Source organism: Cygnus olor, chromosome 1, assembly GCF_009769625.2.
Source record: "Cygnus olor isolate bCygOlo1 chromosome 1, bCygOlo1.pri.v2, whole genome shotgun sequence".
Lineage (NCBI taxonomy): Eukaryota > Metazoa > Chordata > Aves > Anseriformes > Anatidae > Cygnus > Cygnus olor.
The window spans coordinates 156,781,313-156,806,905 of record NC_049169.1 but is presented as its reverse complement, the minus strand read 5'-3'; the positions used below and the strand labels follow the sequence as shown (position 1 = coordinate 156,806,905).

The 25,593-nt window shown below is 37.8% G+C and overlaps 1 protein-coding gene across 3 annotated transcripts in view; it reads left to right on the top strand.

The window, feature by feature from the left end:
* Positions 1-25,593, top strand: part of GPC5 (glypican 5) — a 767,073-nt gene that overhangs the window by 2,453 nt on the left and 739,027 nt on the right. For 2 of the 3 annotated variants that reach the window (XM_040538873.1, XM_040538881.1), the window contains exon 2: positions 12,746-12,907. In XM_040538873.1, the coding sequence (XP_040394807.1) occupies positions 12,746-12,907 (162 nt within the window). Of the gene's footprint in view, positions 1-5,057; positions 5,185-12,745; positions 12,908-25,593 lie in introns of those variants that run through there. The other variant, XM_040538889.1, reaches the window with a different exon arrangement.

Sequence of the window (25,593 nt, the reverse complement as noted above, 5' to 3'; positions counted from 1 at the left end):
TCTGGCAGCATTGGGGATTCCCTGCAGCCTCTGGAGCATCTTCGTGGGGCTGTCAGGTCCCATCCCTCTGAGGCACCTTGTGGAGTGGGAGAGCCAGGTGGGAACCCTTGGCACCGCAGGTGGGTGACCGCACTGAGTGGTGGGTGCAGCCTGGGGGCTCCTCCTTTTTGGTTCAGATGTTGGGTGGCAGCTTGGGGGTGAGCTGTGCAGCCCCTCCGCCTCTGTTGTATTATCTGCATTTCTTTTAGTGCCATCTTATTATGTAAGGACACCTTCTTCTGAATGTGTGAAGCTGAATCACACCTTTCATGTGGAGAAGGATCACTAGCTGAAGGGGAGTGGGAATGTTGGGATATGCGCTGGCATGCAGTGGAAGGTAAACTCTACAGTCAGTAAAATTATAGGGAGAAAGTTGGCTGATTTTGGCCTTGTTCTCTTTTTGTGAATTCAAAGAATAGCATTTGTAGTTTCTATTTTTCCCTTTTCTTAGTGCTGAAAGAAATGAAACAGCCTGATATCGACAAATCATGCAAATTGTAATTACGTTTCATTCAGGGACTGGTGTATGTCCTTATTTTGAATATGCATCATCTCAAAAAACATGCAGTTTGTACAATTAGTTTTGCAGCTCCTCTGTGTAGTTTCTGTATATTTAAAGGAGCAAAACTATCTCTCGTTGTATGCAAAAATGCCTGGTATATGCATGAAGCAAAGATGATCATCAAGGATACAGGGACTTCATGTTTGAGTTTGTGTTATCATTCACATAACACAGGATTGGTGTTGAAATTGGTAACTAATAATCAAGATAAATGAATATCCTTAACAAAAACAAGGTTTCTAGTGCTGCCCTCTGCAATGGAAAAACTTGTCTAACTGTGTTCAATCTTGTAGCAGTGATTTGTGTACAGACCTGTGGTCAGCCCCATTGCATGCTATAATGAAACATTTATCACTGTCATGCTGATTTTAAATGATAATTGCAAAAATACTTTTTGTTTCCCTGCCTGTCTGGTTCTGTGCTACAAGTGTAGTGGTGTTGGGACTGTACAGTAAAACTTGATGATTTTCAATTTCTGAAAGACCATTTTAATTGTAGTGGAGAAGTGAACAATATGCAAAGCATGAAGTAAATACAAAAAGGCCTCCTTTTGTGTGTGTGTATGTATGACTGTTGGATTATTTAAAAAAATGCTGTTTGCAAAATTATTTTTTAAAGATATTTTTATTTCCTAGGCTCTATTTCTGATATTATAGTCTATTGAAGAATTCCACTTCTTTACCCCATATATGCTAGTAAAGCTAGAATTCTTAGCTTATATCATCAGCTCATTTTTCAGAGAGGTTAACTGGAAAGCTCATTTCTCAAATCTCCTTGTTCTCAGTTGCAAATAAGATTGTTTCCTTCTTGTTTCCTTCTCTCAGAATCCCCCAGAACAGCAGAATAGAATGAATGGTAAACCAGTCTCCCTTGCCACACTAAGTTCCACTAGGTATGTCAGTGAACAAATTGTCAGGCTTCTCTTTGCACCAAAAAGCTGAGTTCCATGGCTTGTTGAAAAAAGTTACATTTCCTAGAACTGTAGAATCAAGCGTTTCCTACTGATGTAGACAAAAAGCACTTGAGATATTTTTCCAAACTCTAAGCGTTTTTTTTTTTACCTTCAGGAATCAATCTAGGGTTCTTTTCAGTAGTTTTTTGGAGGTCATTTATGCAGTCATAAGAACAAAAAGCATAATAAAAAGAGTGAAGACTCTGATTAGTATAAATTTTATTGCAAAGACTTTTTGATGGAAAGCAGTTATACATATGAAATTGAATAACTGAGGCAAAAAACTGCTTGAAGGGTGACATAATCTCAGAAAAAGTTGGTGTCTATTTTTTTTTTTGCTAATTCAAGTTAAAATATTCTTGCTAGTTCAGTTTAAACTGATTTTTTACTGTTATTTAAAGATCTGGGTCAGACTGATGGAACCCCAAACTATTCTTTGAATTTTAATTTGATCTAAATTTAATTATGATCTAAATTTAGGTAATTTGGGTTTTGGTTTTATTGGAGGTCAAATCAAGGATTTGTGTGTGCATATGCCTACTTCTGATTGTGCTGTTTGTTGAACGCATGCAGATCTCCAGAAAAGGATTTAGGTGGGAATGGAAACGGTTGCTTGCTTGTATCAGTTGTTAAAGTCCATTTTATCACATCCATGTATTTTGTGGGGATTATTGCCTATGTTGTTACGCTGTTGGCTTCTGAGTGCAAGTAGCATTTCACCCCTGGATCCACAAAATGACCACTCTGGGGAAAAAAAAAAAAAGATTTTTAAAAATATTCTGGGATTAAAAACAACAGAAAAATGGGAATCAGCAGTGTGGCAGCTTTCCCATATCTATTTCCCATATTTCAACTTCTCTAGGAAGTCAGTAGTGCTGAGAAGCCTTGATCTGTCTGGGACGACCTGAAAAGTGGTGTCTGGACTGCGAAATAGAGGATGGGACCAAAGTGCTGAATGGAGTAGGTTGGCTTGTGTCTGTGGTACTTAAGGCTGGTATCCTCTCAGACGTGCTGTGTCCTCACTACTTGGTGTTTGCCCTGGAGTTTTCTCTAGATCCAGTGTAATACTCTTGTAATACCAAGGTACTCTGGTGTTTTGGGGTGTCCTCACCCTTCTGCCAATTTAAACAATCTTAAAAATTGAAAGTATTTTTGGAGGTGTTGTGTGTAGCGTGACATGAATGCACATTTTGTGCCTTGAGCTGTAGCATGAGGGTATGTTAGAGGTGCTTATACCTTGCTAGGGTGCCTGCCAGTAGGAAGGTGATCTCTGAGGGTGCTAAGGAGCCAGACCTGCTGCCTGCGGTGTCCTCTGAAGGCCATATACAAAATGCACCTTCTCTAGGAGATCGACACACTGGAACTGTCTGAACAGAGCCACAGAAGAAGGTTGGGTAAATAATGCAACGGTGTGGGCAGTCAGGGTCATGTGCTTGAGTTTGATCCTTACCTATTTTATTTAACAAGCTGAAGTGTTTTACAGGAGTCTTAATGGTGGTGATGAATGCTGAGTGTGGAGCAGTGGCTCTAGCCAAGATGAGTTAGCAAATAGATCTTAAAGGGCGAGCATGAGAGACTCGTGTTTGACACAGGTTGCAAGTCCATTTTGCAGCAAACCACTTGTTTGAACAACAGCTTCCAGACCTTGCGGCATTTCAGTGCTGTCTCTTAAAAGACTGTTTATCATGACAATCCTAGGTCTGTTTTGGGTTTTATCAGACTCTGGATTTGATCTCATGAAAGTATTTGTATAAGCTGACAAGCAGAAATACCACACGTGGTATTTTCTCTTCCTGGCATTTAACATCATCATCCTGTCAGCACTTGTTTATCTCAAGTTACTGAAAATATGGATTTGTAGGGCTGAGACCATGAATGAAAGTTTGAAATCAGTTCCAGATCTTCTGGAAATAGGTAAAATTATACCTCAGAATTATTACATTTTATTCTTGCCGAGCTCTTTTTCTGCACCCATCTAGATTGTTTTCAATTATGAAACCTTTCCTAGACTGTAACTGTATATCTTAATATCTATCTATACATAACAGACTAAGTTATTTTACTTTCTTTCTTCTGTGGTTTTCTATAAAAAACTCAGGTTGCAGTTATAGTGCCTTCAGAATTTGGTACTGAAAAGAGCCGCAATTGCTCATTACAGTAGAAACTGTTCTCTCACTGTATTTCAGAATAAATGGCTGTCGATAAACAGTTCTTGTTGAAAACAGGAGGACTCTTAGATGTGAAAACACATAAAAGTGTGTGTTTTTTTATATTGTTTGTACTGAAATGGGATGACCTGAATCAGTTGCTTCTGTGCTCTCCTGAAACGCTGTCCTTAAGCTGTTGCTTGTGCCGTAGCGCTCTAAGAAACAACTACAAAGCCCCTCTGCAGATTTTGAGCAACGCCACAATTTTTAGTTGGTTGGGTTCTTTTGCATGTTGTTTTCAGTTATTTTTTCCTGACCATTGAAAGCAGCTGTGTTTAATGAGCTGGAACAGAATTAAGTCAATAAAATGTACTGTATATGTACGTGATTAGCAGTCTTAAAGTAAAAACACAGTTCCCTTAGGATTAGGAATGATATCCATGTTAAAAATATGCTGTTTAAAAAAAAAAAAACATAAAATCAAAGGGAGAAAAGAATATTGAAGAGTCAGCTGAAACCATAAAAAAAATCATTATTGCTATAGTTTTGCTAAAAATCTGAATGTCTTCTTGAAGCTAGTCTGTAACAAGCCTGGATAAAATTTCATATTAATTCCTGCTTTATGAGAGAGTAGATGTCAAAGTTTGAAAGCTAAGCAGTGCCTAATGTTTATTTAAAATATTAAGCACAGTTTGGTTAATACACCTAATTTGTAGTGATGTAATTTTAATACTAAACAAGCATGCGTATGTGTGACTATATGCACAAAGAACTGCATGTGAGCAGATGCTGTGTATATTGTTTGTTAGTAACTAAGATGAAATAAGGGCAGGGGTTTATACTTTACATGTTGGAAGAATGGTACAAAGGTTTTGTGCAAGGTCAGCTTTTCTGAACTTCATACGGAAAAGGAAGTCATTGCTTCTAAGAAATGAAATTGTTGCTTATTTGTGAAAGGTACACTTGCCATTCAGTAGGAGAATGAGGAGCAGTACTTAGAAGTTCTAGTTTTAGCTTAATGTGACTACAGCTACACACTTCTCATCACAAAATTATGGTTTATTGTGCAACAATGCCCTCGTGCAAAATGATGCTATATGCAACATAGTGTTATTTGAGTTTTAGGCAACCCAATAATAACACTTGGTCAAATTTTCTCTGTAATGTTTTTGGTTCCAAGCAGAGAGAGGACATTTATGTGTAGTTACTATCTGCTAAGATTTGGAGAGAGGCAAGTCGTCTTACACACATGGTACTGAGAGTCTTTTTTCTTTCCTTCTTGTTTTTTTTTTTTTTTTTGGTCTGTTTAAGCACTTTATAAGGAAAAACAAACGACAAAAAAAAAAAAGGCAAAAAGCCTCTCTAAACCCATCACAGCTATATTCCCTCACTGGGAACAGCTGTAAGCCCCCTGCTGGCATTTGGGCCCATATATGAGCTGTGTTGGAATCTGAAGATTGAGGAGCTCTACCGGAGAGACTCCTGTAATGCACAATATTTTACAATGTCTTTCTAATAAGTCACCCATCAGAAAATTGTAAGACTACAGTGATGTAAGAGAAGTTCACTATGTCTAGTTTTCCTTTTTTAGATTTTTCAGAGAGATTTTTAGTTCTTGAATGTTTTGGTATACAGACTGTGAAATAAGTTTATTGAAAAGTTTAGTATTTATCCACTGCAGTATTGTCTGGAGCAGTATAAATTATAAAGATTATGTTGTGTCATAGAAAGCAGGCTTTCCAAACTTAGTTGAATACTTCTGGCCTTGGAAAGTCAAATACTGAACTATCAGACCTTCTTTAGATCAGGAATATTTGAAATAACTATAGGAAACGTGAATAGTTTATTGCATATTTAAATTAATAAGTGGATTGTGTGAAGAAGAATAAATGAAATCAGCTTTAAATAATCATAAAATACATAAATTGAGCTGCTGAAGTTGTGCTTTGCTTGTTCTCTTCTATGTAAAACTAAAGAAAGATTGTAGTTTCAAGGAATCTTCTAATTAAAAGAAAAAAAAATCTTCTGAAGTTTATTAGTGACTGCAGTTTGGTTCTGTAAAATGCGATGCCAGTATGTTGCTAGTAAACCAAAGTGTTGTATGTTAGACCTGAGGAGAGCATCAGGTAAACATGGCATTCTTCCCCCCCCCCCCCCCCCCCCCCCCTTTTTAATCTGGTCTAGAAACAGAATTGAGTTAAAGCACTGTGATAAATGTGGTCTCAAATGAATGTCAAAAAGGACAAGAATTGCTCTTCAGGAAATTTAGAGCCTAGAGCCATCCAGGAGGGTACAGTGTTTGAAATTTTAAATTCTCAGGGAAGGGTTTCAGGGAATAAAACATTGTATCTCCGTGTGTGTTTAGTCGTCACAGACTTTAGTCAATGCTAGAAAGTGAACGACTATAGCCCTTTCCCTATTTTAATATCAGTGAATTGATCTTCGCTGCAGTAACAACTAAACCGGAATGTGTGAGAGTCCTCAAGTCTTTGTGGAGCTGTACCACGCAGTTCCCTTCACCCACTGCCTGCTGACCTGCAGCCCCGTGGCTGAGGCTTAAAACACCCCTGTGGCACTGCCGAGGTTAAAACTGAGGAGTTCTCTCTGTCGGCGCGCTGCCCTTCTGCACGCAGCTCAGAGCAGGAAAACGAAGCAGCAGTGGGAACATCGCAAGTTTGTGAATTACCAGTTTCAAGCGAGCGTTCTGCATGCTTTGACGGGTTGCTTCATTAATTGGGTTTTTGGTTGCTTTGTTATTCTTGCCTTGTAGCTGCTGCCATCCTTTTCCCTAGGGGTTGCAAGCCAAAAATTGTATTCTAGCTCTTCAGTCATGGTTGAAGCAATTTAGCTAGCTGCAACTCTTCCCCCCACCACTCATAGCTGATTCTTCTCCCTGCTTCCCACCATATTTACATACACACACACACAAAAAAACACAACAACAACAACAAAAAACAGTACAAGAAGACATTTGCAGATGTCACCCATGAAAAGAAAAAAGAAAAGAAGAAGTAAAAGCAGGATAAAACAATTTTCTGTGCTCCATTTGGATCAGCTTTACTCTAGGCACTTACCAACTGTGCTTCTTCAATAAGTAATCAATGTCATAAAGAAATTCAGAATAATTGCTTGTGATACTTTAAATACAGTGAAAATAGTCTTGTGACACTCTAAAAAAGATGCACTTGATATTTCAGACTAATATGTAAGAGCAGAGACCAAGTTCAAAACTAGTCAGTAAAGACTGATTATTCTCTGTTTAGGTGCTGCTGGGGAATGTCTAACTAGAAATTCTAAATTCTTGTTCATGATGATAATGTAGAGGTGTCTGATTTTTATTATTTTAATTATCCCTCTGATTCTTAATGCTTTTCGCTTCAACTATTCTAAACCAGCTAATCTAGCCCTGAAAGGCAGGCTTGAAATGTATTAATTACATTACACCTGCGAATTAACAGTCTAACCCTCAAAATTTTTCTGCTTTTATAACTACGTGTGATTGTTTTAGTTGTTTGTGGCCTTCAAAATGTGCTGCATATAGAATGCAGACTTTTGTGTCTGAATTCATCTCAGGACAATGTTTATATCTGATGTTTCACTGCAGAAAAGCAAGTTGCAAAAAGCATAGTGGAGTATGTGAGTCTTCAGTGTGACACTGCTTAGTTCTGTCACACCTTTTCTTTGTCATCAAGTTCTCTGCAGGGAAATCCTGATGTAGACAATACTTAGTAAAATTAATCTAGATTAATAATAGATTAATCTAGATAAAACCTCTTGGTGATTTAATTCTAGTTCAAGCAACTGTTGTGTTTCTTAATCTTAACAATTTTTTGGGCTCATACATCAAATGCGATTAGGTCAAGAAGAAAAAAGGATAGTTAAGCATATTAAACTTCAAAACTGTGAAATCAAGAAACATGAAAAATACTAAGAATTATAATAGAAAACATTTCTTTTAATATAGATATATAATGATATCAAATATTTATGAAAGAGAGGTAAAAGATGAATGGATCAGGCTGCTTTGTGAAACTGGAAGTCAGAGGAGCGTGCTGGTTTGGAAGCCAAAGTCGTCGTGAGCTAATGGTAAACTAGAGGAGCAAACTGCAGGAAGAGTGGAGAGACTCTTTTCAGAATAGTGTAGGAGCATTGGGTTATCTTCTGGATAACTAGAAATGAAATAATTTTTTCATTTCACAATGTTTTTGTCCCTATAAAACTGCTGCAGCTTTGGGAGAAATCCAAGCTCTGTGCTGTTCCAGTTCAGCTTCTGTGTCAGTAGGTGCTGAGCGTGATTCTGGACAGAGACAGGCTTTGGGCAAGGTCAGACATGAATTTAACACACATCACGTAGTACAATTTCTAATAGCCAGAGAGGTTTCAGCAACATAAGAGTTCGTAATCTAATCCATATGTTAGTCTGATTAGATAAAATGATGTATTCTTGTCTAACTTTTAAACTTCTATTTCTTGAGGACATCTTATTCATGCATCTGGGTTAAAAAGCACTCTGTTTTAGATTTGTATTATTATCAGTGGCCTCCCCTCCATTTCTCTTCTGAAGTCATGCTGGCTGGAAGCTTCTTTATGAAGGTAGGAGACTTCCCTGAAAAAGCAGGAATGTAGTTCTAAGAAAGAACAAGTACTGCAAAGAATTGTAAAACTGCCTGCTATGTCAATGTAAGACCAATAGACAAAGCCCAGTAGATCAGGTTTGACTATAGGACTAATTCTTTCCTTTTGAGCTCCCTGCTGGTTTATTTGAAGGTTAGGAAAGAGAAAATCTGTGCACAAATAATAATAATAAAAACAGACAAAAACCATTTGAGTTCAGAATCCATTTTTAAATAAGAAAATATAAATAAACCCTTTCCTTTTCAGTAAAGAACTTAAAGAACACATGTAGGGGAATAAAGAATATAGTAAGTCTGAAATTGCTATGGCATTGAAATGTGTCCAAACAACTTAATAACATGGTTCCTCTCTTTTCCAGTGTCAGTTACATGACTAGGTAGCTGCCTGCCTTTTTAACAGCAGTGGGTTGATTTTTGTTACAAGCAGTAGATAATACTCAGTAACCAAAAAAAAGAGAGGGAAAAAAAAGGCTGTTATAATGCAATACTGTGAATATTGCTATCAGTATAAACATTTTTTCTCTTGATGTTTGTAGATGTATTGCTGCTGGCATACTACCGCCTATACCTTGGCTTGCCCTGTACTGTGATATTCTCTGTGATAAACTCGAAGAGAATAAAAAAAAACGCCAGAGAGAGAACTGCGTGTTGTACCTGTGAATAGACCTTTCTGGTATGATGAGTAAATGTTGCTGCAGGCTTATTATCATTCCTTTAATTTGCATGTAGGTGGGTGGTATTATTAGTCCAGTTTGCCTCTTGCTGCTTTAACAGTATGTTATTTTAAAATTCTCATTTAATGCAGCTAATATTTAAATTAATTAGTATTCCTTATGACAGCAAATGTATCTGATCATAAGCGAGAGGATTTAAAAAGTTTTAATAGAAGCTTGCAGTGCTTTAATCCCTTAGACAATGTCAGCTTGGACATGTTTTGCATATGAGATATTGCACCTGAAATGATAAGTGTTTTATATACATGTGGTGTAACTCACCCCTGGAACAGAGTGCATTAACATAGTTTAAATCCTTATATTTTTTGATTTGAGTCAGGCATCACTAATCTGTCCTCTTGACCCATTCTGTGGAGTAACCTGCTCTCTCTTTACAGGACCAAACTTTACTTAAGCAAAATGACCACTGCACTGATACAAAAAAAAAACAAACAAACCAAAAAAAAACAACACAGAACTTTTAAACAAGTGTCATAAAAGTTTCAGCATAGGTTGTAGAAAAACAGACTTTCATGCAGTTCAGGTTCCAGCTTTGCCTGTTTTAAATGCTAGGTGTGGCCAGCCTTAAGCATCTGAAGTATGTGCTTGCGGTACCATGACCTGGTTCATCCCCCCTGCTGCTGCTCCTCTTTCTGTTCATTGTGTTTCAGCTGCTCTATAGCAATTGCCCTCTGCAGAGGGGCCCTTACCCAGAGCAGTGAATTGGCATTATATTGCTCTTTTGTGAAGCAGCAATTCCTATGCCTGCTTTGTTGCATCTTGGGCTGCGATTTGGTGTGCCCTTGTCTTTGCAAGGCAAAATGGGATGAGAGGAGTCTCTGTATTTGGGGGTGCTGCCTAGGACTGGGAATGTGGGAATGCTGTGGGAAGTTAGAGGTGGTCAGTTTAGGGGACTTGGTTTGGAGGTTCGGTATGGGTTGGGAGGTTGGAGTCAGTAGGGTCAGAAGACTTCTCCAAGGCTTGGGGAAGCATTGGAGATGAAGGAGAGGGAGAAGCTGGCTCTGATGCTAACTATTTTCTTTGGCGTGCATAGCAAATGCAAAAGTATCTAATAGGTAATGTAATAGACCACCTTTAATTTTGCAGTTTTATTTTAATTTGTCTGCTGAATTGGAATGTCTGGGGATGGGATGTGTACATCCAAAGGCAGCTTGCCAGGAGAAATTAGTTCGTAAGCTGTAAAAATTTGATTACTGAAGAACATGGAAATCACGTTTAAATAAACAATAAGGGTAAACAGCTTTCAAAAACATCTAGTAGTATGATGAAAAAGGTATCTTGTAGCATTACTAGAACACTTAAGAAATATAATTTCTTAATAGTTGCAGAAGTTCAGTGATTTGTGGCTGCATTAGAATAAAGTTTTATCTTTCTGTTGGGTTCAGCTTCCTGGACTGTGGCACGTAGGTGTGCCAATCGCTGTGTTATGCTTCCGCCAAGAACCACTTCAAAGAGATTTACAGGGATACCACTCGCCTGAGTTCATTTTCATATCCAGAGGTCACATTCTTGCTTTTGCATGCTTCCATGAAGGCAATCTCAGATTTCTGAATTCTGTATGGTAGCAGGATTTCTTAAAGTATCTACTGCTCTACCCTTAACATAATGAGATTTACTCCTGCTCATGTCTGTGAAATGGATTTATTTCAAGGCACACATTCTTAACATGGGCGGTGAAATGTTCCTGTGTATGTGGGGTCAAACATTTGTCATGTATATGAAGTCAAACAGTTGTCTTCATAGATATGAAGCAGTGTTATCAATTCCTGAACAGCACTCTTCACTGCAATAATTCATTTTGCCTGAAAATGTGCATGAAGAAAAAAAAAAGATTCTTTAAAAATGAAGAGAAATTATGTAGTATTTAACACTGTAGGTTGAAATGTATCTTTCTTCCATACCTGCTTTGGGATGGAGGAACAAGGGAATTGTGATGATGGAAACCACCAATGCCAGAAGGAAATGTTGAGCAAATCAGAGACCATATTATCTGTCATTTGCTATATTTGTCAAGGGAATTAAATTACCTCTGAGAGTATTGTAGAGACAAGTTTTATCTAGAGTCTTAGATGAACACAACTTTTGAATGGTCTATATTACTTACCTTTTTCATTCTGGTCTCATGCTTTTCTAAATGTGATTTTTAAGGAATCTTCTGAATGTTTTCTACTTGCCTGAATATGATGCAGTGGGTTCCTGTTTCAGGCTTGGCGTTGCTGTCTGTAAATAACATTTTTCCCACTGTGTAGCTGAAGTGAAGTTCCAGGACCAGGAATCTCTTCATTAAGATGTCTTCAACCAGCACATGCATAAAGGAACATACATTCAATATAATGAATTTAAACATTTTGTCATTCTCCAAGAGTACTCTGATCAGTAGCTTTTTTTTTTTAAGCTTTTTGGAATATGTTATTTAAAACCAGCTAACTTAAATAACTAATGGAGTATTGAGGGTACAAACGTGTAAGGCCTCTCTTTCGTCATAACTATATTCATACTACTTCTGAACGAATTTTCAGAAAAAATATGGAGGAAAAAAAGAGAAGTATGATTTAAAAGGAATGTTAGGGCACCTGCCTAACATAAAAAGGTTAGCTTCAGGGAGGTAGTGTAAGAACTGAAAGTGAGTATAGAGTCAAGGATGACACAGATTTAAGTTTTCATTTTAGAATGTCTTGCTTTTTTATTCCCATCATGATCTTCCCTTTCTACTTATTATGAAGAAAGAATTATGTATATACACACAACCACTGAATTACCATTCAGCCCACAGAGCAGATAAAAATGTGATTCCTGTCAGTGAAACAGTGTATCAGAACAGAGTTTGAATTGAACAGTACACTTTTTGTGTTAATGTCATTTAAATTCTCACATCTTTCGTCTTTCATGGAATGTTTGTTTTTTTATTTTAGAAAACTTTTTTTTTTGATACAATGTAAAACATTTTAATGCCACATGATAACAAAGAGAGCAAATAAGGTGTTTTCATGCTTGAGTATCTCCAGTTATTAAAAAAATAAAAATGAAACGGCTGTCAGAACAGTACTGAATTCCCCCTCTTGAATTTCAGTGTGCCAACAACTTGAAAAGATGTTCATTTCTATGAACTTTTCCCATCGCAGTAGTGAAGTAGTGAATTGGCATGACAGTTACATGGGAATGTTAGACATTAGAGAAAACCAGTAAGAGAAATTAGATTGGAATTTAGGACTGCTCCATATAAAAGTTAATATGAGAATGTTCATATCAGGAATGGGCTTTCTGCTGTCGTGTTTGTAATATTTGGCAGTAGTTAGCTCTTTCCAGCCCAAGTTTCACAGGAGAACAAGAATGCCAGACATGAGCTAGCCCAGCAGATCAGTATTCTAGGTGATATACAGCACATATCCAATGTATTTGACCAATGTTAGCTAGTAATATTCAAGCTGAAATAAGATCGCAGTGTCAAGGAAATGCTGTTATATGACACTAATTAACTGTAATAAGTGTATTCTTCCCACAGAATTTTGGTTACTACCCCCATCTAATTTTTGTTTAACAAGATCTGATGTCTTTAAAGCTCTGGGTATTTCTTTTAAGTATATATACCTATGCTAAAAACAAAAAACGTTTTCTATGCCTTCATATATTGTGTACCTCTGTTCCGTTGTAATCATTGTAATTATTTCTTTCTCTAGGGGTTGATCTCCAGGTTTGTACTTCAAAAAATCCAACATGCTGCAACAAAAAGATGGAAGAAAGATATCAGACCGCAGCAAAGCAAGATATACACCAAGTGCTTCAAACATCAAGTGCTACATTAAAATTTTTAATATCTCGTAATGCAGCTGCATTTCAAGGTAAGGCTTTCTGCTTTTTGTCTTCAAACCTGTTCATACTTTTCTTGATTTTAATCTTTGATTAGTTTAGGTGTATAATAAAAGTTATCTGTTATTTTTTCGTTTCTCTTTTCCCTGCAGAAGGAGCATTGAATCATGTAGGTGATAAGCAACTGCATTGCTTTTGGAACTAGTGACTTTTGAAAAATAATATTTGAAAAAAAAAGAAAGAAGCAGTTTTAAAAAGATGATTTGATTAAGCTTATAAACCACTACCTTGGCTTTCCTCCTAGACTTCTTTAATTTGGATGATAATTTAATTAATTTGGCAAAACTATTGCCTAGTGTGCTACAAAACAGATTTTGTTATTCTATTTCTGCTCATCACATTGTCTTGTTTTAATGGAAATACTTGGGTGTTTTTTTCCTGAGGTACATTTCTGGGATCAAATTTTGTTCCAGTTATGTAAGTTCTTGAATTTCTTTAAAAAAAAAGATAAAAATAAATAAAATTTGAATTTCAAATTGAATTGAATTTCAGTTGAATTGAAATTGGTTGAAATGAAATTGAGTCTGGTGAATTTCATTTGTTTCAATGCATGATAGGAAACTATCTCATGAATTATAAGCTGTCTGAGCTGTTGCTGGGATTGCCTTTAAGAAATTTTCCTGCATTCTATTCATTTTACTCTGAATTTATAAGGCATCAATTAATGCGGAAATTCATCAGGAACTGGGAATATGTGAGAAATAGTGGCAATGTATGGTTGTATGTGATGGAAAGTGAAATAGGATTCACACGTATTAAGGACAAAGCCCTACAGTCTTGTCATTTGTCTATTAATGTGTACTTACAGCCTTAATATGCACTTATGGCCACTTGGGTGAACAGGGTAAGATATACAGGCTTAGGAAGTTGTCCCTCTGGTGGCTCTCGTTTTTAACCTTTGAATCAAAAATGATTAGCAGATTGAAAACAACTGCTCATAAATGGGCCGCAAAATTGACTCTGAGCTCCTAAGGACTTCCCTCTTTTGAAGTTTAGGTTCTGTCTAATGGTAAGACCAAGTTGTTGTCTGCCTTCTGGAAGCATTGCCATTTAGCCTGGATAACACAGCTGTCAGTGTGTGTCATGGTCAGGAGATCATTGGTAAAGTGCACAAAGAAAGCTCTGCCTCCCTGTAATCTGCTTTCATTCTTCCTTCCAGCTTGTGTAAATTAGCCTTCTTTTTTTGCAACATGCTGTGTTGCTTTGCTGATCTGAGGCTGTAGACTCTGTAGAGCTGAGGAACCAGCAGTACTTTCCTTAAGTGAGGGCTGTGCTTTCTACTGTGGGACTTTAACACCTGCTGCCTTCCCTCAGCCGTAGGACAACAAAACAAAACAAAAAACCAACCAACCAAACAAAAACAAAAACCACCTTTACACACCTAGATTATATACTTGTGCAATCCCAGAATTTCTCAGTCTTGACAGGAATTGGATTTAAGTGAAATTAAAGTGATGTTAAGTGAAATCAGGACCCAGAAACTGACTTTTCTGTTCCTTTTATATCCTGAGAGGTTCAGTCTGTTGCATATTTTCAGACTGTGTGCAGAGCATATACCTACCCCTGTAGTTGAGTTCTCTCTGAAAGGCAGGAGTATGCATCACTTTGAGGAGAAATGATGATGAGGTGTTTCCCTCATGTACAATCTTAGCAATTATTCAGGATGTGGCTCTTTTTGGCCTATAAGGATTTTAATTGTAACCCCTGCAAGTTCAGGAAGGTGCCCTAATCACCAATTTAGGGGCTAATAGGGAGCAAATGCACTTTCAAATTCTCCCACTAATGCCATTTTACAGCGTAGAAGGATTCAAGAAGCACTAGTGATGATTCATCCTCCTACTAGAGGGATGGTTTGAGCACCTCTTGAGGATTACATTTTTTCATCTTTTGGTGAAAAACACATGAGCAGTGCTTGTAGCAGGAACCCAAGCCATCTTTCCGAAATTTGTAGCCTAACTACTCAGTACTAATCCCACTAGTTTTTTTTCATTATTTGCTTTTAAACTAATATTTTTCAATGCATATGCTATGAAGTATATATTTTGTATATGTTACATACTTCAAATATTTTAAATTACATGATTTGGTACTTTTGTCTTATATTTCCATCTATGCAAGGAAGTAGAATTAGAGAGAATATTCTGTAGATTCCAGAGTTGCTGAGATACAAAACCTTCTTTGCCTTTGAAGTAGGAATTTGTGGGAAAACATGAAGTTGTACATACTATCCATTTTTGAAGAATTGAAGAATTGCTCCCATTGCTAACTGAAATTCAAGCTGTATGGTTTCAGATTCAGAAACCATGAAATGATGTTGCTGATGTTTTTTGGGTTTTGAACTCTAGGAACATAGACATATTTCTGTCTGGACAAAATCCTGAACCTGGTCTGAGTTCAGATTTTAACCCGCTTTGAGCAGGAGTTTAGACTGGAGACCTCCTGAAGGCCCTTCCCAGTGCCTTTGTCTCAGCATTCACCACCTGGAGAAAGATCACACCTTTAGGCATTCCCCTTACCTTTTTTTCAGGCTGGGCTGTGCAGCTGGAAGTGAGATTACCTCAAAGTGAAAACTTCACCAAACTTTCCTGCTACTTTGGCAACTGGTCAGGCATCTCAGCAGTTAGGCAGAAAGTGTGAAGCGGGTTGTTGGGGTGTGTGCAGATGGGAGCAGGTGTCATGGACTTCACCACAGTTATTACCTGCCTCTGTTTGTTGAGGTTGGATGCCTTGGCCTGAAAGAGGTGGACTGGCTCCAAGTGAAACAAATAGGTAATGTTTTCTTTCAGTTTCATACATATTCAGTAGTGAGAAGTAGTTAAAATAAGTCACCTGTGTCTGCCTTTGGAGATCTTCAGGGGCGTGTTTTCTGTATGCATTAAATGAAGTCGAGACATACTAAGTACTAAAGGATCAATAAGTACTTTAGGATCACTGTGTTTGCTCATAAAGCATCTGTGTCTATCTGTTAACTCTGTGTGCATGTTTCTTCATATGAGAGTAAAAATACCTGTATATGATATGTCTATGCCACCTTTTATTGTTTCTTTAAATCCTGTGGTACTATATTGTGATAAGCATTGCCTTCTATTGACAGTTTTCAAATGTTGCAAAAATTCCATCCAGGCTTTTTAAAACACGTCAGGTTAAATGATGTAAATTGTACCACTTGTGTACTGCTTCTTAGCAAATACTGTTATGGTTTTTCCTTACATTTCAGGGCATTTTAAAATGTACGTCTGCTTTTTCACTCCACATCTTGATTCTTGTTAATACCTTTGAAGAGCGATGAGGGAACAGAAGGATAAGAGAGAGTGAAGTTAAAAAAGATAATATATGCCAGCCTAGATATTAATCTAGTAAGTGGGATATATTTTGTGGAGAGCAAGAAATCATTCTTCCCTTGGGGAAGGTGACTACAAAACTTAGGCTGCATGCTAACAGTGTTTCAAGACAGTTATGTTAGGTAGGATAGGATTCTTGCACATCTTTGCATTTTTAGCATTTGTTGTCTTAATAACAAGTAAGAAAAGGACTGTGAGTGCTGTGCAGGTACTGCAATGCCATCTCCATTCTAGGGGAAACCATAAAACCACATAACTGCTTTTTTAACCTTTATTTTATATGCTGTAGACCTATATATATATACTTCTTCGGCAGAGTTCTTAGGTACTACACAAAGTTCACACTGACTCTTGTTGATACCTCCAAATGAAGGAAGACAGAGGGCTACCAGAGGTCAACTGGCATGGTCTGGCTTGTGACTGTCCTGCTTGGAAGCGGTGCTTGTAGGACCCATGGTTTCCAGACACTCTGTGTAGCACTTGGCCAGAAGTTTCCTCTGGGATGAGTCTTGGGCTGGCAGATTTTTATTTTTTATTATTTTTTATTTTTAGTTTGAAGTATCTGTACTCATGTGAAGACAGTTCACCGAAGTGCCTCCTTAACATGAACATCTAGGAGGGAACATAGATGTATGATAGCTAGGTCTGCTGAGCTGTTGTAGTGTTGAGAGGTTTAAACCTGACTTGCTCATACTGTCTTTTGAGAGGATATCTTGGCACAAACCGTTCCTCTCAAAATATTTTGGCATTGTTCCAGGGAGAGCTGGGTGGAGATGTCCAACACAGAAGGGAGGAGGCAGAAATGGTTGTCTGGCTCCCTGCCTGGAAGTGTTCACACCTGCAGGGTCAGCTACCACTGGCGCAGGGCAGAGGATGCTGTGTGTCCCCTGTCAGAGCCTGGGACCTGCTGGAGAGGTTGTTGCTTGGTTAAGGTTGGAAGTGACATGGATGTGGCCTAGACAGGGAAAGACTCAGCAATCAGTCACCTTACGCAGTTTTGCTTATCTATTTTGCTTAAAGAGTGGTTGGATAAGCAGTACTGCACTTCTGGACTTCAGAAGAATGATTTCAACCATCACTCTGTTAGTTTCTTACTGGCTAGCCTTACTATTGCTTATAATCATGACAGTGCTATTGCGATACTTACCTTTTGTTTCTTGTAAAATAAACAGGAATATTGGACACAGATTTGTGAATTAGATTTCAGGAATCAGATATATAACACTAAAGTGGCACTAGCCTGTAGCTTCCTTTAATATTACTAGGAATAACCTTTCTATTACCATAAAGATCGAAGTGCAAATTTATGAAATGCTTTCTACCAATATAATTTGTATCTGGTTTTCTTATTTTACAGTCTCTTCACTATTTGGCATTGCAATAGGTTCATGAGAGGATGGGAACTGCAGTTAAAATAAAAAAATCACTAGTGACCTGTAGCAGAAAAAATGTTTATTCTGTGAGCAAAGCAAAGGTTTTGGAAAAAAATGTCTGACCTGTTTCAGGCCAGATAGGCTTTGCAGAACAGGATAGGTGGTTGAGACTAAAATGGAGTTTTCAGCACAGTCTTGTCAATAAACTATCATGCTGAAGCTTCCTGCCTATCTCATGTGAAAATACCTTCTTCAAGATTTGAACCATCCTAGAATTCAAAAGATTTGGGAGAGAAAGTTAAAATTTAGCATTGAGGTAATTCTTAACGAGCCTTTGATTCTCATGAGGAAAACACATTTGAATTTCACCATGATAAGGCTTTAATAAGAGTGCATTATGTGTGCGAGCTTGGTTTGAAATAAGTAAATACTGGTATCTAAATGCTAGTGAACCTCGGTGGGTGTCATTCAATCCGCTAAGGGATGATTTCTGAATTACTCTTGGATCACCGTTTGCAGTTTTCGACAAGGGAAAGCAGTAAAACATTTAAATTCTCTGTATTTCAGGCTTTCTTTAATGAGGTGAGGGCAATACCTTCTCCCCCAAATGATGCTTATAGCCGAGTCCAGTAAGACATGATGCAGAGCAATATTGTGAATGTGAAAGAGAAACCTGAAGAGTTTTCATATGCGATGGCATATCACAGGTGACGCAAGCTGCCATGTAATAAAATGCTTTATTACCTAACACCAGTGCTCACATAGTAACATTTGAAATAAAAATAAGCAGCCAAAATGATGGGTATGGATGACTAGAAAGAACTTATGTCTTATACCCATGAAAAGGGCTTCCTTCTGACCCCCCTAGCCATACCATGTCATGGATGTATGACTCTTGTATAGTCACAGTGCAGTGCCAAGTTATGTGTAGGGGGAAAAAAAATCACAACAGAGAGGAGTTCCTCTCCAACCACTTGAAGAAGAACTGAATAGTCAGTCATCTAGGAAGCTGGTGATTTGGAGTGGGATGGAGCTACAGGCAAAGGATAGCAGATCTTGTGTCACTGTTATTTTTTCACACAGAGCATGTAACTGTTTAGAAGGTGGCAGTATATGACATAGCAGCTTGTCTGGTTGAAAGGGAAATTGAGAGATAATTAGATTGGAGAGTCTGAAAGCAAATGGACTTTGGTATGTGCTACTGTGTTTGGGATCTCTAGTATTGTAAAATTGATTTTACAAAATGGAACCTTGGATTGTTAATGAATGTGGCAGCCTTTCACCAAAATGGCGGGCTTGGCAAATATACCTTTGTAAGAAAGAGGTAATAAATGGCATTCTTTCACTACAGTATTTCCTGACACTTTTACTACTATGTAGGAAAACTCTACAGTTTTTGTGATGTAAGTTCTGGAGTATATTGAATCACCTTGCCCCAAACCAGTTTCTTTTTTTTTCCCCTGTATAATTTTCCTGCATAATAGATCAATGTTGACTTTAAGCTTGATCAGAATTAAGTGAAATCAAACTTATATCAGATTGTTTGAGGTCACAGTACACTTCCTACATTTAAATATGATAAAGTTGTAGCCCGTAGCTAAAGTAAGTTATATGAACTAGAAAATGTGTTGAAAACTTCTGAGCTGCTTTCTCTGGTAGCATGCTAAGCCATAAGAAATAATAAAATTTTGTTCATCCTTGTAATACTATATCTGCTCTGGCACTGTTTCAATTGTTTTCCATTTGTGAAGTTCTGTGAAGAATTATTTGAAAATTAGAAAACTATTTCAGCAGGATCTGCTGTATCTCACTTAAGGTTTCAAATGATGATTGCCCTCTGTATAATTTGCAATGCAAAGAGCTGCTTTGAAGTTCCAGCATTTTCCCTTTCTGTACTCTGTAATCCTTTGTATTTTAAGTGTGATAAAAATAAGCTAAAATCCAAGTACCTATGAATCCCAACTTCCATTAAATAAATGAAACTGATTATATTAAAAGTCAAGAAAGTGGACAGGCTGAGACCCACTTGTCGCTCAGTTGTTGTTCTGAGGGATAAGGGTCTTAAAAACGTCTCATGTTCACTGGAGTTACACACCTCATTCTCTTACCCTGTGGAACTTTCCCCATAGCTATGATAGTATTACCTCTTGGGCTGAGGAATAGAATCACAGAATTGCTTGAGTTGAACAGGACCTTAAAGACCATCTAGTTCCAACTCCCCTGCCATGGGCAGGGACACCTCCCACTAGACCAGTTTGCTCAAGTCCCCATCTAACCTGGGCTTGAACACTTCCAGGGATGGGGCATCCACTGCTTGTCTGGGCAACCTGTTCCAGTGCCTCACCACCCTCTGAGCAAACAACTTCTTCTAAATATCTAATCCGAATCTACCCTTTTTTAGTTTAAAACCATTCCCCTTTTCCTATCACTACACTCCCTGACAGAGTTGCTCCTCAGCTTTCTTGTAGGCCCCTTTAGGTATTGGAAGGCCACTCTAAGAGCTCCCCAGAGTTCTAGTCTGAACAGCCCCAACTCCCTCAGCCTTTTTTCATAGGAGAGGTGCTCCAGCCCTTTGATCATCTTCATGGCCCTCCTCTGCACCTGCTCCAACAGGTCCATGCCCTTCTCATGTTGGGGGCCCCAGAGCTGAAATAGTACTCCAGGTGGGTTCTCACAAGAGCAGAGTAGAGGAGGTGAATCACCTCCCTTAACCTGCTGGCCATGCTGCTTTTGATGCAGCCCAGGACACGTCTGGCTTTCTGGGCTGAAAGCACACAGTGCCAGCTCATGTTGAGTTTTTCATCAGCCAGCACCCCGAGGTCCTTCTCCTCAGGGCTGTTCTCAATCCACTTATCACCCAGCCTGTAGTGATGTTTGAGATTGTCCTGACACAGATGCAGTTCCTTGCACTTGGCCTTGTTGAACTTCATGAGGTTTGCACAGGCCCACCTCTCAAGCCTGTCCAGGTCCCTCTGGATGGCATCCCTTCCCTCCAGTGTGTTGCTGACACCACACAGCTTGGTGTCATCTGCAGACTTGCTGAGGATACACTCAATACCACTGTTTATGTCATTAATAGAAATACTAAACAGTACTAGTCCCCATACAGACCTCTGAGGGACACCGCTCGTCACTGGTCTCCACCTGGACGTTGAGCCATTGACCACAACTCTTTGAATGCAACCATCCAGACAATTCCTTACCCACCAAGTGGTCTATCCGTCAAATCCATGTCTGTCTAATTCAGAGACAAGGATATCATGCAGGGCAGTGTCAAATGCTTTGCACAAGTCCAGGTAGATGATGTCAGTTGCTCTTCCGCCATCCACCAGTGCTGTAACCCCGTCGTAGAAGGCCACCAGATTTGCCAGGCATGATCTGCTCTTAGTGAAGCCATGTTGGCTGTCACCAATCACCTCCTTATTTTCCATGTGCCTAAGGGTACTTTCCAGAAGGATCTGCTCCATGATCTTTCCAGCCACAGAGGTGAGTCTGACTGGCCTGTAGTTCCCTGGGCCTTCATTTTTTCCCTTTTTAAGCAGCGGGGGTTTGTTTCCCATCTTCCAGTCAGTGACAACTTCACCAGTCTGTTATGAATTTTCAAATAAAAGTAGAGAATGTTAATATAGCAAGGCAATGATTATACCCACTGGTTGGTCTAGGGAGCAAAGTTGTTACAGAATCCTTATTAACTTCAGAAATCATCTATTCAGGTGGTATTTTGTTTTCTGTATAATGCAAAAGCAGGATAAGCAGTGTACTATTGTAACTTAGAATTGGACCCAGTATGCCTATATACACATAAAGCACAGCATTAAGGGGCTGTTGTAAGTGCAGAAATCTCAATATTTAGATTAATACTTTTAAGCACTAATCCTGAGTTTTATTTCTGTATTGCAGATAATAAAAATGTCTTTTATGATTCTGGAAGGATTTACTTTCATTGTATTTCATTCTTACCTTTTGGGTACTTATTTGCATACATGTATGCTTTGCTACAGGCATTCCTGAGGTTTATAAACACAGGGATTCACTGGGATTCTGTAATAACAGTTTTTAACACGTCAGTCTTTTCTTAAAATTGTATTTCTTCTGGTGTGCTCTTAGGCTTGCAGATTCTTGTCTCAAGCTATGGTTACTTACAATCACTTAATTATTTTTACTAGCTGCAGTAATACCCGAGTTACAGTTAAGCTGACTTAGATAGACTGGTACTTATGCAGTCCTGTCATCATGGATATCAGCTAAATTTTCAGAGTCAAATGCTGGTTAAATACCAAGATTTTGACATAACAATATATAACATTTATATGTATATATATAACAATAATATTAATATATATAATATATATATTAATACCCAGCTAACTGCGATTTTGGTTTAGATCTTTGTAACAAAGTGATCAGTATAGACATATGCTAATCTCAAACTTTTATACTTTATGCTGTGCTTATGCATTAGAAAAAAGAAAAGTGATGTACAATTTTAAAACATCATTTTCTTCTGTGCAGTGGCTTGCATTTTCATGTAACTGTGGATGCCTGCATACTGCTTATTCTGAAAATTTTGGGAAGCTGATTTCTTGGTAGAATGTAGGAGATTGAAAGGAGACCGAAGTCCAAGAGAAGACAGTATAAAATTGGTAGTTTAGGACAACTGTTTTGTGTTGTTTCAAAGATAGCATTTTTCTGTAGCCATTTAGATTTCCAGGATTTTCAAGTACAAGTGGAAAAGTTATATTTCTGTTTAGTGTTTCTATTCTCTCTGTTAAGAAAATGAAATAAATTGTCTGCCAGTCAATTATTGTTGGAAGACAGAACTTAAAGTAATATTGAGAAGTTGGAAACAAAGCCTGAAAAACAGTGTTCATTAGGAGCAAATACAGGTGCTACCTTTAATCGTGAAGAAACAGTGGAAGAAATAACAGGATGGGGGATAACTTTCTGTGGATCTGTTTTGTAAGAAAAGTTCTTGGAATAATGATGGATCAAAAGTTGACAGAAGTCAGTAATCTCTTGCTGTTGTGAGGAAGACAGCTATCGTCTCAGGATTCTTAAACAGAAAGACAGCAGATAAGATTCGTAAACTGAAACTTGTCTGTTTTGTGCTGATAAACCTTGAGCTGGAAGACTGTTCGGTTTTGAATAGCTTACATGAAGAAGAAAATGGGCCAGAAAAGGGAGCAAAAGTGTGCTCTGAAATCTAAACATGTAGCTTAAAAAAGGGACGGCCCTGGTTCCTTCAAAATGAGAGACCTAGGGAAGAACTACACTATTCTTTAAAAAATAGGGGTCATAACTATCCATAACTATCTAGAAGAACGTAGTTATCTGTAGTCTGTTATGCGGGGTGGATTTAAAAAAAAAAAAAAGTTTTTTATATTGTAGCAAAGGAAATGTTGGTTCAATATGAGGAAATATTTTCCAATGACAACATTAAAATTATTTGAGTAAACTAGTAGGGAATTTCAATGTCCAAATGTCTTAGAAACAAGCTGTACAAGACAATGTGTGCCAAGAATTATATAGTAGATATGGTTGATCATGCTTTGGGGCAGGAGGATAGTCTAGACTGCTCAACCTGCTTCATGATCTGACAAAAAAGAGTTCATTAATTTATCTCCAGGAAGGTAAGTACTCTAACATAATGGGATGGACTGCTTCAGACATAAAGATGAACTTTAGAATACTATATTCCTATATAGTATAGGAATATATTTATATGAATGAACAGTCATTTGTTCAAAACTTTGTACCCCCAAAATAATTTCATTATTTATTATTTTTACAGTGAAACTGTTGTGCATAGAGCTACAAAATATGTGCAGTTATTAATTATGTTATTAAGAACTCCATGTTCCACACAGGAAATTCAATGAATTTTGTCGTTTTTGAAATATAGTCTTATCTTTACCCCCATTTCTTTTCTCAAATTGCATCTCAGTGAACCTGGCATAATGCTTAGGAGAAATGGAATCATGTACTGCATTTTTGAAGGCTTTGTGAGAAGTAAAAACAGTTCTCTTTCCCACCAAAACTAAAATAATCTGCATTTAGGTGAAATTTTTAAAGTTTAATGTTTTTACATCTTAATCAGGTAAATATAATTGTATTTTAAGTGCTATTTTTAATTAGAAAACAATCATGTTAAAATAGAAAAAAAGGAAAAGTGAGGGGCAGATTTGCATCAAATTGAAATTCATCAAACATTAAAATACACTATTACAAAATTCAAGAAAGCAAGTATTGAGTTTTTCTTGTATATGACTACACCTTTACTTTGAAAAGTAGATGAGTGATAAAAAGAGAAATAACCCAGGAAATCTGCAGAAAAGATCTGAATAGCAAGCAGAAAGCTGGGAAGAGAATTTTGGCTCATGTGGAGATAAAGAATCCAAAGTTATTGCTAAATACCTTAGGGCATGTTGAATGCCACTAGAAACCTATGGTGAAGCAACTGAACCGAGCCCTCTGTCGTCCTTGACAGTATTGAAAGCGTGGACGCAAGTATTTAGATGCATACGCTGAGGTGTCTGGAGCTGTGCCAGGGTGTATATTACACATGCCAAAGTAACAGCCCCCAGAACTTCCCTGCTCTCTGAAATCTTACAGCAGCCAGGTCTAATGTAGCTCAAGGGTGTGATTATGGTCTGGCAACACGAGCAGGTTGTTGAGGAGTAAGCTGATATTTAAGGTTCCAGCCTATCAGCTACTAAGAGGTGATTGCTTTTACCCTGAAGTGAATGAAACCTGGTTTACTGCTACTTCCCTCCTGCCAGACATGCAAAATATGAAATGATTTTCTACTTTTTTTCCTTTTCTTTTTTTTCCACTCTTTTTTTTTTCCCTGTAATGAAGCAGAAAGGTACGTCCATCTCGTGGAATAAAGTAGGTGGTATAGTAATTTTAAAAGTGGTAATGAAACAAGCCTTTACTGATATTAAACAGTTCAGCAGCAGACATAGGTATCTTTACTTTGATCCTTAAAAGAATATGCATATAAGTAGTGTCAATTTTTAATAAATCAACAAATTTCAGCTTGCATTAAAAGCTTGCACTTAGGTCTGTGCAGACTAGAGGAGTGCCATGATAGAGGTCTGCTGATTCTGGAGTGGCAAAGGAGAATATTTTATATTCACTCTTTTGAGCACATGCATTTAAAAACACGTGCATAAATGACACATGCATAGCAGATAGTGATATGGATTCTAAGGTTTACTGTAGATCAGCTGCATAGCAGTTTAGTACATGTATAGTAGCTATTTGTGCAATATTTTTATGTAATGTCTAAAAATACAGATTACTGAGTAGAGTGGGCTGCTTTCTGGGTTATTTTCTTATTTTGCAGCATATAACTCTTAAACTTTCCTGTTACAGCTGTTCTGTTCTGTATAATTACTTAATATTCATTGTGACAGAAGCAATGTGAAAAAATAACTGTAGTTCAGTAGCTAGGTATTCATCTGCAACAAAGGAAAGATGCTAGTTCCTGCTCCAGTAAGTATTTTTGTTTGTATTATCTGTAAACACGGACTGCACTGGCATAGCATCACCTGGCAGGCCTGACTCACCGTAGAACAAGTTTTTCTCAAGGCACATGTGAATTCTGGGCTGGTTATACTTCTAGTTATCTAGCTCTCATCAATTTTGTTGTTGCCCTTTTCAATGGATCACGTACTGTCAGCAGGACTTTGAAAAGAAGGAATTATGTGCTGAACAGGAGCCAACTAACTTCTCAAACGGAAAGAAGGGAGAATGTAAATTCCAGATGGTTGTTCCCCTCCACTACCACCGCTGTGATAGTTGTGGTCTGCCTGTTTGGCTTGAATGAGATAAACTTTGCAAATTATACAATACATGTTCTGCAAGATCATGCTAATTAGGTGGCTGAATAAATTTCTTTCAAATCAAATCAATGTGTCATTTTTATTTCAGAATATAGCA